Source organism: Mya arenaria, chromosome 1 (genome assembly GCF_026914265.1).
Source record: "Mya arenaria isolate MELC-2E11 chromosome 1, ASM2691426v1".
Taxonomy (NCBI): Eukaryota; Metazoa; Mollusca; class Bivalvia; order Myida; family Myidae; genus Mya; species Mya arenaria.
The window spans coordinates 31,405,924-31,425,693 of NC_069122.1; the positions used below are offsets into that span (position 1 = coordinate 31,405,924).

The 19,770-nt window shown below is 34.0% G+C and overlaps 1 protein-coding gene across 1 annotated transcript; it reads left to right on the forward strand.

Annotated features, from left to right (window-relative positions):
- The first annotated feature begins 445 nt into the window (after window positions 1-445).
- LOC128226356 (protein disulfide-isomerase A4-like) lies at window positions 446-17,273 on the forward strand. Its single transcript, XM_052936239.1, has 12 exons — window positions 446-620; window positions 4,694-4,835; window positions 5,541-5,663; window positions 6,001-6,083; window positions 6,492-6,635; window positions 8,870-9,076; window positions 9,929-10,084; window positions 10,753-10,901; window positions 11,451-11,613; window positions 12,952-13,123; window positions 13,914-13,978; window positions 15,029-17,273. The coding sequence occupies exons 1-12, from the start codon at window positions 446-448 to the stop codon at window positions 15,442-15,444; spliced, it is 1,995 nt and encodes a 664-aa protein (XP_052792199.1). The 3' UTR covers window positions 15,445-17,273.
- Window positions 17,274-19,770: the final 2,497 nt, after the last annotated feature.

Consider the following 19,770-nt stretch of genomic DNA (forward strand, 5'->3'; position numbering starts at 1 on the left):
CCCTCATTTAAAGGCTCCCTCAATCTAGTAGGATTTGATTTGTTATTGATCCCAGCCTCAATACATTAGATACCAAAAGCGATGTGTCGGTATCATTCATGATTTTACCAATTGAAGTAAAACAAATGTTTTAGTAAGTATGCTAGAAAAGACATACATGTTATGTAGTTCACCTTTAAACTTATGTCATGAACTATTTGACTAACGTAGTTGGTCGGATTCGATTGCTCCCACAAACGAAAAACTTAGTGTAACACAACCTTTTAATAATGATGTGTACAAGAACCTGTCAGATTTTGATTGGCTCTACAAAAATTAATACGCGTTTTATTTACTTACATTTTTGTCGAATTCTATATGTAAGACGTAAAAATATATCAAATTATTCAGTATCCTGTGCATTATTCATTTATTTTAAATTATACATTTCCTCAATTACCGATGAATGGTAGATAATTTGAACTACTTTCTAACGAACGAGTTTCCGTCTACATTGTTGTTAGGCTCGCGGAGACCGGCGAAAATGAAACTTCAGAAACAAGTATTTAGCGTTTTTGCTGTGATTGCGTTATTGTCAGCTTCTGCGGTGTTTGCAGGAGAAGACGGGAGCGATGCTGAAGGTAACTGTTCAACGAAAATTAATGTTGACGTATCTATTTTGCATTTTTATTTAACTGAACTGAAAATTGTATTTCTCTCGGCACAACTTGTCACAAGTCCACAGTGTTCCAAGCAAAGGTGTCCGTCACATTGTTACTATTTTTGAGATCCAGTAAGTTAAATAAATGTTATAAGTGTAAAAGTTTAAGTCGCTGTTTAAAAAACAAGTTTGCATGCGTTTTAGGAGAGTAAAACTAATTACCTGTCATTATCTGATTTCCAGTGAAATATACTGTAGCATAAAAATTATTGTAGATCTATGCACTCTTCTAACTTTCTCATCAGTGTATATATTAATGAAATATGCTTTATTTATGAGAAATATTTACTGCTGATAAAAGTCATCTTGATTGTAGGGATTTTTGTACATTTTCACCTAAAATTAACAGCTTCTTTTTAATGGATATTAAAGTTATTTTTCTTATCAAAACAAATTATCTAGCCAAATGTGGTAAGCACTGCTGCTGCCTATTTTCCTAGTTAATTGTAGCAATATTCAGTTATTTTTAGCAATTATATATTTACTATGCCAAATACTCTGCTTATCTCCATGTTAGAAACAGTTTGACATTTAATCAGTTATGCCATTTGTGCCAGTGTCAGGTGTGTGACAGTTAACTAGTATTTGAGTTATCTACACTAGTGTTAACTTTTTTGCATAGGAGTGCACCAGACTACCTTCTCACAAATGTTATGAGTTTGAGTACAAAAATAGGAGTCCAGCAATTTCAGAGAGAAATCAATGTCAAAGAGAAAGCAGCAGTATAACTTATTTAAGCTTTGTTGTCAAAACTGATTTTATGTATACAAGAGGATTCTGTCAAACGTATACTGTTATTTCATGGTAACTTGGGTAATAGTCAAAACCATACATGTGATAATTTCTTGGGTCGATTCCGGGACACTCGTCGCAATGTCAATGCACACTAGGGGGGTCCGGGGGCATGCCCCCCCCCTGATTTTTTTTTTAAATGGGGAACGTCTGTGGTGCATTCTAGAGCATATCTTGGGCTATTTTAGTTGTTTTTAACGTCGGGAAAATGTACCTATTTTGACTGCCAAGACGTATTTTTTACTTGACATGGTGTTTTTTTTCTGCATTTTCTTGAAAAAATAAAAACACCAGATATTTTCCCAGACTTTAAATGAAGTGCTAACCAGGAGGATATGCAGTCTACTTTCGGCTTCATCAAAACAGGAAATAAACAACTATACGGGCACCTGTTTTCCCGCGCTTTTGAAAACATGCGTTACAAAATATTTATGTTTTCATCACATTTAAAACGTTTTCAATTTATGACACACAATATTTTCCAGACGATCAAGAAGATTTTCCAGTCGATGAGCTTTTTTCCGTTTGGAGATGCATATAATTTTGATAGAGACGTGTCAACAATCGGCTGTATAAAGCGATCACGTGACATACCATGGTCACGTTATTAAAGCACTCTATATAACCACCTGTAAACCCCATATCGTCAGTTTTATTTCAGCGTAAAAATACACAACGATAGTTCGAAAAAAAAGTTCAAAACACTAAAATTTCTTATGAACGCGTAAGTTGTTTAAAGTTGTTTAAAGTACCGTAAATGACTGGGTATAAGACGATAGGGGGTATTAGACGCAGGGAAAAAAATCTGTGAAAAACCCGAGAAAAAAACTTTTAATCTATGTTTTTGGTTAAAAGACGCATAGAAAAAATGTCAAAATCGTCCGGCATTTTCAGCCACCATGTTTGTTGACAGTGACAAAAAATTTTTTTTCGTGAAAATGGCGATGGTTATCTTTAAAACCATACAACCATACTGTCGAGAATGAAAAGTTATGTTATGCAAAAAATATTTTGACAGTGCCCAACTTTGCTTTTTTATATGTATGTTTGATTATTGTTTAATTCAATTTATTATTCAAAATAATATTGAATACCGTAATTCACAAGAGTTCGGACACTATAAATTAATTATTTTTTTCGCTCTCCGAATACATAGAAAATTATCATTTTTACATTTTATTTACATGTTTGTTTAACCTGCCTTTTTTATTCATGTTTGCTTTTTACCACTTATTAATTTATCCGTAGTAATCAATGGTCATAAACTTATTTATTACGCCTATAAGTGTAAATCCTTCATGAAGTTAATTAAAACACCATTTTATACATGCACTGAACTGAATAAACACATTCTATTGGCTTCAGATCAAAGAGTCACACAGTGTGTGTGACGTCACATAACTTACAGTTATACCCACGAGGATCTCGTGGAGAGCATGGACATTGCTATGCAGGATTAATGTATAACTGTACGATTATTGCTTCATATAGTCTATAAGTGTGGTACAAGTTTGAAAGCTTATTGGCAGATCGTTTTACAAACATGCCATGTCGATGTTTTCTTAATCCCTTGATTGCCCTTGTTGTTTGTTTAATCCTCAAATAAATATATCACACTTCCTTTTCAACAGGCAATAAATCGTTTAGGATGGGTAGTAACTAATTAAATTGTCACAGTGGTGTATACGGTTAGGTAATCTAGCCAGGCATTGTAAAGATAAAAATCAATAATCTTCGTCTGTGAAACTTGGTAACTATGAAAGTTATGATTGATGTCCTTTGGGTGTCCGAAAATTAGGTACGCAAAATAAATTATTTTGGAAAATAATTATGGGTGTCCAAATATTTAGAGTGTCCGAACTTTTAGGTGAATTACGGTAACTTTAATCGAAAAATATTTTTGTTGAAATTATAAACGTCTTACGATATACCGTATCCCGATCTTCAACTGCCGTTTTAACCCGTTTATACTTGATCAATATGACGTCGATCATCCCTTCCTACATAAATCTAAACAAACTCTCGGCTTGAAATTGACCTCAGAAAAAAGAGTTCAAAAAATTGTTACTGGGTATTATACGCAGGCATTTTTTTGCATCAAAATCTGAGGGAAAAAAGTGCGTCTAATACCCAGTCATTTACGGTATAACGACGTATCAACTTTGAAATTTGAATGGAATACAGGATATTTTCCGTGTTTTAATTTTGTTTTTTTTACTCATTTTGTCACTTTCTTTTAACTTACCTTCATGCTCGTTTGTGGGTAAAATGTGTGAAAAATATCAATTCATCAATTAAAAGCTATCATTCATAAGACCAAACAAATCCATATGAAAACAATGATTTTGTATACAAGAACCCTCCCCGACTCGTTAAGCACAACAATAGGCCAATTTTTAGATCGGGTGATTGACGATGACCTCGATGACACACGTACCAATTAACGGATTAGTGTCAACATATCCTGTGTTTTACAACCAGTGTCTCGGACAGGCAAAATAGCTGACTTACATTGGTAAAATTAAGATAATCGATTCAGAGATATTTTTTTTCTTTTTTTTTTTATGACTTTCCGGGACAAACATGCACCCTCCGTGACAGAGATACAATTTCCGGGACAATCCCGGACGTCCGGGACGTTATCACATGTATGGTCAAAACTGTGTCTTGAGGTGGAGGGAATGACATTTGAACTGTAGCCCTAGCCCACACCGAGGGACAACAGTTTTGAATGTTACCCAAATTACCATGAAATAAATGTGTTATTACCAAAAATCAAAAGTTAATCTCAACAAAAAAGGATAACTGTTGTATTACCTGATCAAAATTTTATTTGAACAAAGAGTTGAAAAAAAAAGATGTTAATGATATGTCGCCTTAAAATAAAGTTTGGAAATTCCAATTACATCATAGGGCAAAAGGGAAACAGTTCATACTGTTGACCAGGAAATAGTTCAACCCTTGACAAATTGATAGCTTTCATGTAAAACAGAAGAGACTAAAAGATTGTATTTATATAACAAATCTGGCAACAGTAAAGAACAATAATGATTTCCAATATAGCATTTATTATTACTGTCTTCCAGGGCATGAACTAGGCATCTGATGATTGAGAATTCGAGGCTAAATTTAGGAGTATTGGACTGGACTCCATTGATTGTCGAACTTTGCTACAATTTCTGTGTTATTCCTATATTTCAGAAACTAAGACTTCTGGTTTTGAGCAAGAGGGGGACGTAGAAAATGTCCGGGAGGAAGGTGGCGTTTTAGTGTTGACTGATGATAACTTTGACAAGGTTTTAGACGAGTATGACACCGCTCTCGTGGAATTTTATGCCCCCTGGTAAGGTTTTAAAAATGTATATATTGATGAATATATGAACTAATTAATATAGTGATTTTGTCTCAATCATTATTGAAAATATATTCATAAATATGAGTTTGTCTTAAATAGGAGAGGTTCCTGATTTTTTTATCATTTCGTTCTTATTTATCTTCTCAGATAGATAGATAAATAAGGTTTAATAGATAATCAGAAAAACAAATTAACAATTAAGCATTAACTGGCAAGGTAAGACCAGTTTACAACACCAGTGCTCATTAAGACACCTTGAAATGAAAATAAATCGTTAGAAATAATTTTAAGTCGAAGTCTCTTTACCCTCATCGGTGACATCCTCAAACCAGGGCCCGTATTTAATAAGCATCATAGTAACAATTTTCAACTTAGTGAAAAATTGCCTTTTTCTAATTTGAATTTTAAGAAAACAAACCATGTTTGTACAAGAAAAATAAGAAAATAAGCAAAAATTGGTCTAAGCAATATTTGTATATGAATAAATCTGATGAAATGTACCAGGTATTTAAAATAATCGATGTCAAAAATTACAACATTCTCACTAAGTTGAAAATATTCACTAAGATGCTTATTGAATACGGCCCAAGCAGCTACTTTTCAGGATTGACAATTATCTGCTGTAAAAAACCCTAGCTGTTGATTCAACATACTTTGGCCTTAGCGTAAGAAAATCAATCATTCACCTTGTAGGTGTGGTCACTGTAAAACCCTGGCTCCAGAGTATGAAAAGGCTGCAGCCAGGCTGAAGGATGCACCTGTACCTGTTCCTCTCGGTAAAGTGGATGCCACTGTTAACGTGGATGTGGCAAAAAGGTGGGACTGCTCAAAGGGTTTTATAAAAACTAAACAACAAACCGAAGAAAGACATCGGACAATCTAGCTCTGTCACAGCTCTATTTGTATAACATTTCATCTTTTTATTGGGCTCATTTGTAACAATGCCTGAGGGTCATATAGTTTTAAATGATAAAATAAACACAGAAGTTAAGTTTTGAAGAACTAAGAAATAATTTTGAAGAACTAAGAAATAATTTAAATCTATAAAGATATCAAGTCTTGAATATGTACTATATATGAACAATTACATTGAACTACTGGCTCACAATAATAATTTTTACACCAGTTACCATAATTTACATGATTTTGGCAGGTTTGATGTAAGTGGCTACCCGACCCTGAAATGGAAAAAAGGTGGGGAATGGAGTGACTATGAGGGACCCAGGGACGCTGATGGTAGGATATGCTTCTTCATCAGAATAGAATACAAATTTTACAAGTTTTCAATCTGATGTTTATACGTTGAAAATGATTTGTTCTTGCTACATGACTTGATCATTATATTGAGATTAATTTTTTAGGGGCTAAACTCTAGATGGTCCCAAAATTGGCAAATACATTATTTCCACAGAACAATTCTAGAATTATCAATACGAGCTTGAATGAGGCTGATAATACATAATTATACATGAATATAAGAATGTACTTCGTATACACTAAAATAATTTTGCATTAAAAGTATTAAATGTGTTTTCCTACCTACCTAGCCAGTGTGTTTTTCCAAACATAACAGAAACCACATTTTTATTATTTTTTAATTTTTTTAACAAGTATGTTAAAATGTGTTTTATTTTTCTACTCAAGGTATTGTTACCTGGGTATCGGAGCGCGCTGACCCCAACTACAAGCCCCCACCAGAGGCTGTTGTCACGGTAACCAAGGACAACTTTGACGAGTTTATCAACAGTGCTGAACTGGTATTGCTGGAGTTCTACGCACCTTGGTACGGTTATTAAACACATATTTGTGAACTTTTAATGTCTTTAATCATTTAAACAAGTTTCAAGTTTTATTTATGATATACCAGAAGGTTGTAGACCCATGAGGCATAAAGTACACAATGGTGACAAAACAAATAATATGTAGGTGTGCAGTAATTTATTAACTTATTAATTTTTATACAAAATTAGATTTAGAACATGCATACATTTATAAATCAACTCTTTCAGTAGTTTTACTCTTACTTTTCCGAGTTGATAAAACATTCTCCCTTTCAATCTAAGTGTGAAAATGTAATTACCTAGAGCGTTTTCAGGAAAGATATTGAGGTAAATAATTTCGATATGCATGTTTGTGACGTTTTTTTATTCGCACATTATTATCCCCCGCCGAATCTATCAGGAGGGGGATATTGTTTTGGCGTTGTCCATCCGTCATTCCGTCTGTCCTTCTTTCTGTCAGTCTGTCCGGTACCATATCTTGGTAGGCATTGATCAGAAAATGTTCAAACTTGGTTAGAATGTTTCCCTGGATCAAATCTCGACCACATGTAAATGTGGGTCACATGGGGTCAAAAACTAGGTCACTAGGTCAAATCTAAGAAAAGTCTTTGGAACATACTAGAGGCATTATACATTGTCAAATATTCATGAAACTTAATCAGAATGTCTTCCTTGATGAAATCTTGGACTTATATAAAACTGGGTCACATATGATCGAAAATAAGGTCACTAGGTCAAATCTTAGAAATGTTTTGTCTGGAATTGAAATGATTGATTGGATTATGTTCAAACTTGGTCTTGATTTAAGCCTTGATAAAATATGGACCGCTTTTAATCTGGGGCTTATGGGGTCAAAAACTAGGTCACTAGTTCAAATCTTAGAAAAATCTTATAAACACATTAGAGGCATTATGTATGGTCTAATATTCATGAAACTTGATCAGAAGGTTTTCCTTGATGAACTCTTGAACACGTTTTCAACTGGGTCCCATGTGATAAAATAATTAGGTCAAATCTTTTAAAAATCTTGTCCGAAACTATTTTATGGTGGTGATTGGTCAGATTATGATCATACATGGTCAGAATGTTCTCTTAGGTTAATTTCAAATTTTAAAAGTGGGTCATATTGGTCAAAAACAAGGTCAATAGGTCAAATCTTAGAAAAAATATTGGGAACACACTAGAGCAATCTAATATTCATGAAAGTTAATCAAGCTTTCCTTGATTGTTGTTGAATAGTTCGTAACTGGGTCACATGGGGTGGAAAACTAGGTCACAAGGTCATATCTTATAGAAATCTTGGGAACACTCTAGAGGCAATACATCTGATCTAATTTCCATGAAACTTAATCAGAATGTTTGCCTCGATGAAATCTTGGAATAGTTTGAAACTTGTTGGTCATGTGGAGTCAAAATGAGGTCACTGGGTCAAATCTTAAAAAAAAACTTGTGTACACTCTAGACGCTATATTTTTTGCAATATGTCTGGACCAATCTTCATGAAACTTGATCAGAATGTTTGCTTTGATTAAATTTTAGATTAGTTTGGAACTGGGTAACATGGAGTCATAACTAGGTTTCTTGGTCAATTCTAAATGCTACATTATATACAATATATTTTTTTATTTCAAACAGTAGCAATCAAACTCAAACTCATTTATAATTTTTTTATCAACAATTGATTTCCATTTCTTGACTAAGCCCAATCAGGCGGGGGATTTCAATTCAAAGAATTTGCATGTTGTTAATATAATTATGATTATGTTTGTTTTCGAAAAATTCATAAATGTTCATAGACTGTTACATGTATGTTGGATTTATGGAGTAAGTTGGTTTTATGAATTACTTCAATATGACAATGTGTAGTATATGCTACATGTAGATATGGCAGAAGTGGTGCTTAATCATCGATATCCATTGTGATTAGAACTGGATGTAATATTGTAAAAAACTATATTAATATCTCTTTAAATTGAGATGTTAGCAAAACTACATTTATACAGGAACAGAACTCTCTTATTGTTATTTACCTATTTAATTTTCTAAAGAGATAATAAAGAGAGACATATTAAGTCGGTCAGACAGATTGAACCCTTTACAAATTTATTTGGATCGTGACAAAATATTCTAGTTAGGACTGTTGGACTGACAGTTGAACGATAAGTTGTGTTTGTTTAAGTCCATTACAATATTGAAAAACTCAGGTAATAACATGTCAAATATATCTGCTTCAATCATTAGGTTGTGGCCATTGCAAAAAGCTTGCCCCGGAGTATGAGAAGGCTGCCCAGTCCCTGCAGTATCATGACCCGCCTATTCCTCTTGGCAAAGTTGACGCCACAATAGAGACTGAGCTCGCCAAGCAGTTTGAGGTGTCTGGCTACCCAACATTAAAGATGTTTCGGCGGGGAAAACCACAGGAGTACAAGGGGGGCAGGGACCAGTTCAGTAAGTTTGATTTAGGGGTTGAGGGGGCAAGTACCAGTTCATAAAGTTTGATTTGGGGGATGAGGGGGCAGGGACCAGTTCATTTTGTTTGATTTGGGGGTGAGGGGGAAAGGACCAGTTCATTTAGTTTGATTTGGGGGTGAGGGGGCAAGTACCAGTTCATAAAGTTTGATTTGGGGGATGAGGGGGCAGGGACCAGTTCATTTTGTTTGATTTGGGGGTGAGGGGAAAGGACCAGTTCATTTAGTTTGATTTGGGGGTGAGGGGGCAAGGACCAGTTAATTTAGTTTGATTTGGGGGTGAGGGGGCAAGGACCAGTTAATTTAGTTTGATTTGGGGGTGAGGGGGGCAAGGACCAGTTCATTTAGTTTGATTTGGTGGTGAGGTGGCAAGGACCAGTTCAGTTAGTTTGATTTGGGGGTGAGGGGGCAAGGAGCACTTCATTTAGTTTGATTTGGGGGTGAGGGGGCAGGGACCAGTTCATTTAGTTTGATTTGGGGAGGGTGAGGGGGCAGGGACCAGTTCAGTAAGTTTGATTTGGGGAGGGTGAGGGGGTAGGGACCAGTTCAGTAAGTTTGATTTTGGGCTTGATGGGTAGGGACAGTTCAAAACACTTCAAAAACAAGTTTCAAAATAAAATAAGTAAATGTTTAATTTTGCTCTCCTATGGAGTGACTTCCCCTAAATATTGGAATATGATAATAGCACTTTAAAGGGAAGTGTGTTTAATTGCGTAATTCCTGGTTTTTATTGCATTTTGAAGCAATGATGCACCTTATCTGGAGCTCTGTAGTTAGAAGAATGAAATGGTTTTATATTCATGTCATACATACAAATTTATGTCTTTTCCAGCCATCATGGACTACATGCGTAAACAGTCTGGGGAGGCTGCCAAGCTGCTGCCCACTGTCTCAGATGTGAAAGGTTTCATGGACAAAGCTCTCGTCAAGGTCATCGGCTTCTATGACAATCTGCAGGATGAGAAACTCCGCCTCTACATGGATGTTGGTAAGTTAGAGGCTTCAGGCAGTACCTTTCAAGTAACCAGTGTTAGTCATATACTGTTGTTCAGCAGGAAAAAGTCCTTCTGACTACCAACTTCCATATATCACTGTGTATAGGACAAACTTTTCCCAAGAAGCCGCATAAAAAGGCCTGCATCTAATATCTTGTATAAGGCTTCTGTCATTTTATTTTCAAGTCTATTTCAGACTGAATTTGGCTCTTCAGAGAATAAATGGATTAAAAGACTGTTTACTTTTTAATTTCCAAGGGACAAAACTCACATTGTCTGAATTGAATTATAATAGTTATTTGGGTAGGGGAAAATAGTAAGTTATTAAAAAAAATGTTGATTATTTTAAAGTTTCAATATTGTAGGTTTGACTTACGTAATATGAAATTTTAGGAATCTGAATGAAAATCATTGAGTCTAGCATTTGAAGAAAATGTCATTGTCAATCAGAAAACAGAGATACTTGTTTTCAGAAACTCACAAGAATACTTATAAATCAGAATAGGTTATTATTGTAAATAAGTAGTCTGATGGACTCTCCAGCTGAAATCTAAGAGTCCGTACCGAATCTCTGATTCTTTTAGTTTTGAACCTTTGTAGCTCTTTATATCAAATTTGAAAAGTTAATATTGTTTTTTATTGAATCCTTCTGTTTTTTCAGCCAATGGGATGCGAGATGATGTGTCGTTTGGCTACACCCTCCTGCCAGAGGCCCGTGACATGTACAGGGTTAATCCAGGAAGTGTGGTTGTCTTTACCCCAGAGAAATTCTGGACCAAATTTGAACCAAAATACCATATTCTAAAAACAGTAAGTGCAAGAAAACCCCAAATGGTGTTTTTTTATTTAAATATATTAAAAAACATTGTCTTAACAGTTCTGTCATGTGTAATCTTTGCATCCATGTATATCAAAATGGATTAATTAAGATGTATAATTATCTGTATGTTGTATGCCTGGTGCCCCAGTATCAGTTTTGGTGTCATTTGAGAGGGCTTTATATATAATCACCCTCGAGTCTGTTTCCTGGGTAGAAACCAGAACTTGGGTCCTTTTTTGATAGGCCATTAACAGAAAGTACCAGACCCACAATCCTTAGGGTGAGAGGCTTACACCTATACCATAATGGCACTGGACCACTTCCAGTCATCGAAACTAGTCTTTTTGATAAACAAGCCCGATTCTTACACTGATTGTTCGCATTACATTTTTGAACAAGCCCTGCTTTATAAAACCCAGAATTTGAGCAAGCCAGAAAAGTATTTTACCAGTGCAGGGCTTGTGGGCTTATGCTTATTTCGACTACTTCACTCTCACTTCTCACCTAAATTCAGGTTTTAAATTTTATTATAACTTCAGGCTGACAAGGACCAGGCAGAAATCGCCAGCTTCATCCAGGAGAAACTGACCCCACTGGTAGGCCAGTACTCTGCACAGTCCGACAAGTTCTACGCTGAGTACACCAAGAACATCCTCTGTCTTGCTTTTTACACGGTGGACTGGAGCTTTGACTACAGGGAGGGTAAGAGATGGAAGGTTTTCATCATTTACTCAGCCAAAATTTGAGGACACTTATTTAGAATACAACCAACATTTCAGCCAATGAAATTGCAGATCATTAAATACTGTGCTTAATCATTAAGAATTTCAACTTCCACGGGTGTTTAAATGTCTGCCTACTGCTACTCATCATACACAATTCCTGCGTCAGATTTTGTGAGGTTTAATAAGATATTTAGATGACCTGAAGTGTGCTCTCTGCCCGTTCTTAATCATTAAAATATAACTTCATGTCATCTAACTATTACAAAAGAGAGTTCCAAGATATAAAATTACATTGAGTCAGTCTATCTTGAATGTTGTTCGATAAAAACTATTAAAATACTTTCCAAGAAAGCAAGACAGTTACCATATTTTACGAAAGATAGTATGCTGACATTCCTCCCAGAATATGATTGAAATCATTGCCAGCGTACTATAGAACATATTAGGATTAAAAGGTTTTGTTTTTTTCCCCTGTGTACTTACATAGTATCAGGAAGGTTTTACCAGACTTTTTTCACTATTTTCCACTCTGTATTAAAGTGACACTTTTATTCAAAATCAATACATACGCATGTATAACAAACATAAATTTTGAGTGATAATCTTTAACTGCTTACTAAATATTGCATTTATGAAAAATATTAATTACTGATAACAAGTTTATAACCGTGTATTTAATAGCTGAAAACGCAAAAATATTAAATGATTGGTAAATGCTAAAAGATTTACTGCGATCTACTATTGTCTCATAAGGTAAAAAATACCGTGTTTTCTGCACCGTTCTTTCAAATAAAACACAGTATACTTCATAAGAACCATTGTTTTCGACATTAATTAATCCTTTTTGGTAAATTGTATTAAATATGGTAAATCTTAGTTGGGAGTAATAGTGCATCTTTAATAGTACTATCTATCAAAGCATGTGAATAACATCAACATTTGGTATTTGAAGCAGCTCATCAACCTTATTGGGACCGAGTGCACACTTGTTTCAAAAGTGACAAATTTTAATAGACATTTTGAAATGCTATTGCTTCTGTCCATGCCCCAATATCGCGAAAAAATCTTAAGTGTACTTATGACGGTTTAAGCTAAGCTCAGTAATTTTGGTTTTTTATACGGTGATATTTCCGTTCTTAGGAGTTTTTCGACTATGAAATTATGTTCATGCTTATCATAATTAACTAACTTTTACTTGGTAAAATCAAGGTTGATTAATACAATTGGCTAAATAAAATTTATTCTCTTAGGCTTAAGAACTTTTGAAGAATTTGGGCCTTAGCTTTTGATTCATCAAGATGTCTTTCATTTTCAGCCACTCAGTTATGGCGTAACAAGTTTGCAGCCGTGGCGAAGGACTACAAGGACATTAAGTTTGCCATTGCCAGCGAGGAGGAGTACATCAATTCCCTGATGGTAGACTTTGGGCTGGCTGATTCGGGCGAGGAGTTTAATGTTGGTTGTTTCAAGGAGTACAGAAAATATAAGTAAGTTTATCATCTTGGATGTACTGTCAACAACCTTTTTGGTTCATACTAATTTATTTTGGCTCAATTGTAAAGACTGCTGAAAACTGATATGATTGTCTCTTGCGCCCGTCCCTGTGCTGAAGCCCTTACTGTGTCCTTTTTGAGAGGGCATGAGAATGTACCCCTGGTGGGGCCCGAACCCACAACCTCTTAAGCAAGAGGCAGACACAAATACCACTTGACTACTTACATCCCTTCTGTTGGTCTGTCTGTTACTGTTGTGTCTAAGCTGTAACCAATTCAATTTTATTCAGATTTTATCAAGTTTTACAGAATGTACAGCAGCATGGGAAGCCGTATAGCTCACTGCATTATGCACTTGGCCTAAAGGTCAAGGTAACACTTAGGGGTCAATTGGCCGTCACTCAGACCTAATTATTAGAAACACAAAGTAGTTTAAACTTTCTTTTTTTTAAACTTGATTGTAATGAAAGCTGATAGTTTATAGATTAACTTTTTGGTCTGTTTCCTGGGTAGAATTCAATATTGGTGTCAATTTTAGAAGGCCATGAGGAAGTACCCTTTGTGGGAATGGAACCTCTAATCTCTTTGGTGATTGACAGACTCTTATACCATTAAAATACTCATAGAAAGTAATCCACAGGCATTTTTTAAAAAATGCAGGGAAAAAATGTATTTTTTGTGTCACAAAATAGAGCCTTTATATCACTGGTATACTCACAGTCACTTATCCACAGACATATTTTAAATAATATGGGGAAAATATGGAATTTTTTGTGTGTTTTAGAATGGAGCCGATGGAAGAATATGACGATGATGAGATCAGAGAATTCCTGGATAAACTGAAGAAAGGTTTGTGGCTTCTATTGTCAGGGGGTTTACCAACAACAACGTAGTGTAGTTATAAAATGTGAGCACATATTCTTGTTATACCCCCAACAAATGTAGTTTGAAGAGGGTCAGGCGGTTGGCGGGTCAGTCCATTGCAAATTATTTTGCCTGGAGCATTAATTGAAAACAACTGGAAAACTTATACAATTGTAAAGCTCAATAACAGGGAGTGCATTGTACAGGAGCTATAACTCTTTTTCACCTTATTACAGAGTTATTGCTCTTGTAACCTTTACTCCTCCGCAGCATAACTTTAAAACTACTGGATGAAATTTTATAAAACTTCATACAATTGTACAGTTCAAAGAAAAGAAGAGCATTGTATGAGAACCATAACTCTGTCTAAACAAATTATAGAGTTGTTGTTTTAATTTTGACTTAAGTATGACTAGATTTATTTAAGATTCAAAGAGGTTGAGTTATAAAAGGGACTCCCTCACATTCTGCAGGGTCAGACATGTTTAAAGAAGAGTCCACCTGTTGCTGTTTTGTTTTTATTTAAAGAAATTAACACAATTATGGCTCAGTTTGAGGAAATATTGAGCAAAAAAGATGCATGAATTGTGTTTGAGAGTCCCTTAAAATTGTTGAAGAATCAGTAGTTAATATTCTTACTTTTATTACTGAGTATGTTTTGAAAATCAATATGATCAATGAAGAGTGTTTTTTCTGTATCTAAAATGAATTAGCTCTTTCTAATATTTGAGAATGAGAAATACAGCTTTTTCACAAGAGGTAGAAAAGTTCACAAATCTTAAAACTGTTCTCGCATTGTTTTCTGTCAATGTAGGTGTTATTTAGCATAGAAGTAGTCAGTTATGGTATCTAGCCTATTTTTAAGTATTTGTTTTAAAAATCAGACTTTTTCACAAATTTGTGTGGCAACTTTCACAATTTAAAGGGAAAGAAACCCCCCCTGCTTAAATGATATTGAATGAGTTTGAACAGATGTAATGCTGTTATTGTTATGGCATATACATTTATACATTCATGTTCGATTATATGTTCTAGGCAAGCTAGAGCCACAGATAAAATCACAGCCAATTCCGAAGAAGAGCTCAAGCAATGTCAAGGTCATTGTTGGGAAAACGTTTGACAAAATAGTCGGCGACAAATCCAAAGATGTTCTCATTGAAATGTACGCACCATGGTGTGGTCACTGCAAGAGCTTGGAACCAATCTACAAAGATTTGGCAAAATCTGTCAAAAAGGAGAAAAATCTCGTTATTGCAAAAATTGATGCTACAGCCAATGATATTCCGGATGCTTACAAAGTGGAAGGTTTCCCGACGATTTACTTTGCACCGGCTAATAGCAAAGACGCCCCACTGAAGTTTGAGGGGGATAGGACAGTGGAAGGTTTTAAGAAATATTTAGAGGAACATGCAACGGTCTCCTTTGGCAAAAGTTTGAGGGACGAATTGTAACGAATGCTCAGAACATCATTATTTTATTATTAGCGACATACTTAAGAATCTATATGCAATTTCAGTTTACTTTAAAAAAACGATTTTCCATTTTATTCTGTATTCATTTTTCATCAACATAACTATGCACGGAATTATGTTAATTCCATTATATTTTGTTGGTAAATTGATTTCATCCTTTCTGTTGTGTTTAAGAATAGACACAAGTTAGGTTGTAAGATCTTTTGCAACATTAATAAATCGAAAAATGATTTTTAAATAAAGACACCTCTCATACGATCTGGGAGTTTTTGTGTTAAATTTCATGTTAATCTTAAGGTTTTGGAAAATTGGTGCAGCTTTCTCATGACAAATTGATATACCAGAAAGATTGGCAATCACATTCTGTGCCTTACATAATTGAAGGCACTGTATTTTTATATGTTTCACTAGAACGTCATTGTCCAACAAAAGCCAACGGGCTTATCAGTCTATTAATTTCACATACCATTATTGTAAGTTATAGCCTTGTAGCAATCTAAGCATGATATACATATACCTGTGGAAAGCTACCTTAAATTTGAAATGATATAATCAAAAGTAATTGAACAAGCCCAGTAGCGAAACATTTAACGAGTTGCCTGTTTAAATGCATAATGATAATAATAAAGTTCAAGGCCGAAAGGACATCAAACACATTGATGGCAATAGAACGCAAGCCAGCAAGTTCTGCACTGATACAATGCTTTTTAAGCTTGCTCAAATTCTGGACTTTATTTACATGTAGCAGGGCTTAAATTATTGGCAACTTTTATACCAAACACTAGAGTAACACTTGTTTATTCAATGGTCTAATTTTGATGACTGAAAACAACGCAGATGGACAACACAAGCTAGCATTGGATTTATCAGGTTGACATCACATTGCCCTTTTTTTTGGTGTTTTTTTCTTCACACATTATATTTTGTTTATTGTTTATCTTTTGCACCTCTTTTATGCTCGTATCAGTGCATTTTAGACTGTAACTCAGAATACACAGCTATATGTGATAAGCATTGTTTGAATGTTCATGAGAGAGGAAGATGAATTTTGAGTGAGTCTGCCATAGCTGTTAATATTATTATTCATAATCATTACCGAAATTAATATAATAGATAATAAGAAAGATAAATGGGCAAAAGCTCTCCTAGTATGCACTTCTACACACATGTTACAGAGGGTAGAAAAATCATCTCTTTATCGGCTTATATATTATTGCTCTCCCTGAGCCATATTATGACCACTGTGCGCAAGAGTGTATGTAGGGAAATTAATGAAAGTGGAGACATTGTACAAGTCCATTTTAGACTGATTTTAGCTCTTGCAGTCCTACAATCTATAGTACACAGGCATTATTTTTTATCAATATCCTGGAGATAATATCTGTTTGTTATCTATTGTAAAATTCAGTTTGGTTAATATTTGACACTTGTAATTTGTGCATTTGTTGATTGTTTAAGTATATGTAATGAGTATACGTTTTCTGAAAGATCTGTTCCAAATTATTTTAAAAAATAATATTATTTGACCTTTTGCTACTTAAGGAAGAATTTTTGTCATTTTAAATTGTAAAACAAAAAGGTATCCAATTAAAACAAAAAAGATCAATTTTTTAACATTTATATGATTATTATATAATTATTATATTATATTTTATATGATCTTAGCATTTGCTTGGTTGTTATTGAAATTGGTGTTTAGATTCTATCAAATAAATAAATAATATTTTATTAATTTTGAGTAAACTGTAATTATTTGGTGTATTTGGTGCCATAGCCATGGTATGTGATTAAATATGTTTGAAATATTACTTTTTTTCATTACCAAATTTTTCATGGAAATTCCAGTATTGATAAAAAAGAACAACCTTGTACCAAATATACAGTACACAACACTACTACTATAAACATGCCCTAAAACCTAGCTTAAGTTGCCATTTGGTCTAGATTTAGAGAAGTTTCTGCATTGGCAAAGTTTTCAAAACACTTCCTTGACACCCTCAAAGTAGTAGTCGTCCAATGGTCTATGTCAACTTACCAGAAAAGTCGGTCGTTTTGAAGTTAAACTGTGGACAAACTTTTTAGTGATACAAGTGGTCATAGGCGAGAAACTATACTCATGCAACATTTTCCCTGACTTTTGAAGACTACCAAGTTATATGACAGTTGTATTGTTTCAGGTGACTGCCCCTCACCCGCTTGAACATGGTCTTTAACCCAACCTGGCCCTCACGGCCCAAGGGTCCGTATTGAGTTTGAGATTTGGGCTCAGAGAACTGAATTTATATCTATATTGTAACTAATTTTGGCAAAAGATGTGCGCTTGATTGTTGAACAGATTAGTTGTGACTGATACAGCAATTTGTACCATCTTCACTCTTGAAATAACATTAAGCTGACTAAAGATGTAAGTGAATTGGACCGGATCGCTGGTTTCTTATAGGCTATGATTACATCATCAATTGATATTATTTTATATATAACAAACACATTTTTGTTTTACCGTTCTATTTTTTAATATTGATTAGTTCATACCAGTAAACAAAAAAATAAATACAAGCAGGTAACGTTACAAAAAATGCTTATTATGACTATTATTATTCAAGATTTTATCAATATTTCTTCATAAAACATCCATATAGAAAAATATACAAGATGGTGTTTTCAAGTGAATAGATGCATATAAGGATTATATAACAAAATTTTAGACTAAATGTCGAATAAGTATTACAATACAGCATTATATGCTGAGATAATTTTTATGTTTTTACTTTAGTACGTCTTGCAGCAGAGTATATATATATATAATTTTATTATGATATATGGCCTCCGGCCCAATCATTTACATAAACATATATATATAAATCAATACAACAGGTATGACAGGTCATGAAAATTATGCAATTCAATATTCATTATTCATAACGTAATATAGATATTATAGATTGGTTCTATTTTACAAACATATCAGTGTAAGTACATAGACATATTTAACAATGTGCATCATTTCTTATAATTCAACACATATGAAGGTAATATTGATATACTATGCGTAAAATGGCAAGAAGTTTTATCAATCTCATATGCTGATATAACATTCAATTCATGATTAATACACTATGCACAATGACATAAATATATGCCTATACATAATAGTCATGGAAATAATTATTTCGTAGTTTAAAAGCATGGTATACAAACATAGCAGTATTTCTTATAATTAGCTCATTTCTACTTGACATCAAATTATAAAATCTTTGCAATGTTGGAAACTCATGATACATGCTAGATATGTATTTAACACGTAATTTAGAATAAAGGGGGCACACAAGAAGGAAATGAAATTCATCCTCGACAATACATTCACAATATGGACAATATCTATAGTCTCTATCTATTTCATAATGCCTCCCCTTTTCAATCATAAGATTGTGACAAGAACTTCTAAATCTTGCATAGCAGATTCTGACCTTTACAATATCAATAACATGTACATATAATGCAACTTCAAATGTATCTTTGTAATTTGCAAAATGAAATAACTTGCTATTCGAGAATATCCTTTCTCTCCAAGTTTGCACATATTGGTCTTTTAGCCTTTGAACATATTGATGCAAGAAAACTTTCTCATTTGCAACAGATTGGCATTCCCATATATATCCAAAACCATTTATATACAAATGTTTTCTAACATGTGTCACCCATGATTCAATGCCCAAGTTATCATAATACAAAAGCATATTATAGCATTTCCTAACATATCTGTCATTATTTAAATTCAGGATTCTAATCCAATATTTCAAACATCTTTTGGCAGACATAATAAACATAGGAAATCTCCCAAGATCAGCTAATATAGCATCATTGCAAGCACTGGGTGGGACTTTTAAATATCTTTTACAAGCAGTAACATGTACAGATTCAATACATTGCATATGTTTTAGTCCCCACAGCTCTGGTCCATATAATAGAATAGGACTTATTTTAGTATCAAATATTTTATAGTACATCGAGTAAGGCACATAACACAAATTCTGCAGAGAAACATAGATATGATTTAGTACACGTCTTGCCTTAAGGGCAACAGATTCTGACATTTTATACATCGACAATCTACTTGTAAAATAAACACCAACATACGTAAAACCATTTACAACTTCTATACATCTGCTATTGTACACCCATTTCTCACTTCTGGCGATTCTACCACCATTTTTAAAAACAACAACTTTTGATTTATCAATATTAACAGTTAGCTTCATTTCTAGACAATATTTATGCAGTAAATTAATTTGCTTTTGTAACCCA

Excerpts from the sequence above, each read along its gene's own strand:
- LOC128226356 (XM_052936239.1), top strand. The coding sequence starts at position 446 with ATGGTAGATAATTTGAACTACTTTCTAACGAACGAGTTTCCGTCTACA. Across the intron at positions 9,077-9,928 it reads GGGGGGCAGGGACCAGTTCA|CCATCATGGACTACATGCGT; the intron begins GTAAGTTTGATT and ends TGTCTTTTCCAG. Across the intron at positions 11,614-12,951 it reads GAGCTTTGACTACAGGGAGG|CCACTCAGTTATGGCGTAAC; the intron begins GTAAGAGATGGA and ends TTTCATTTTCAG.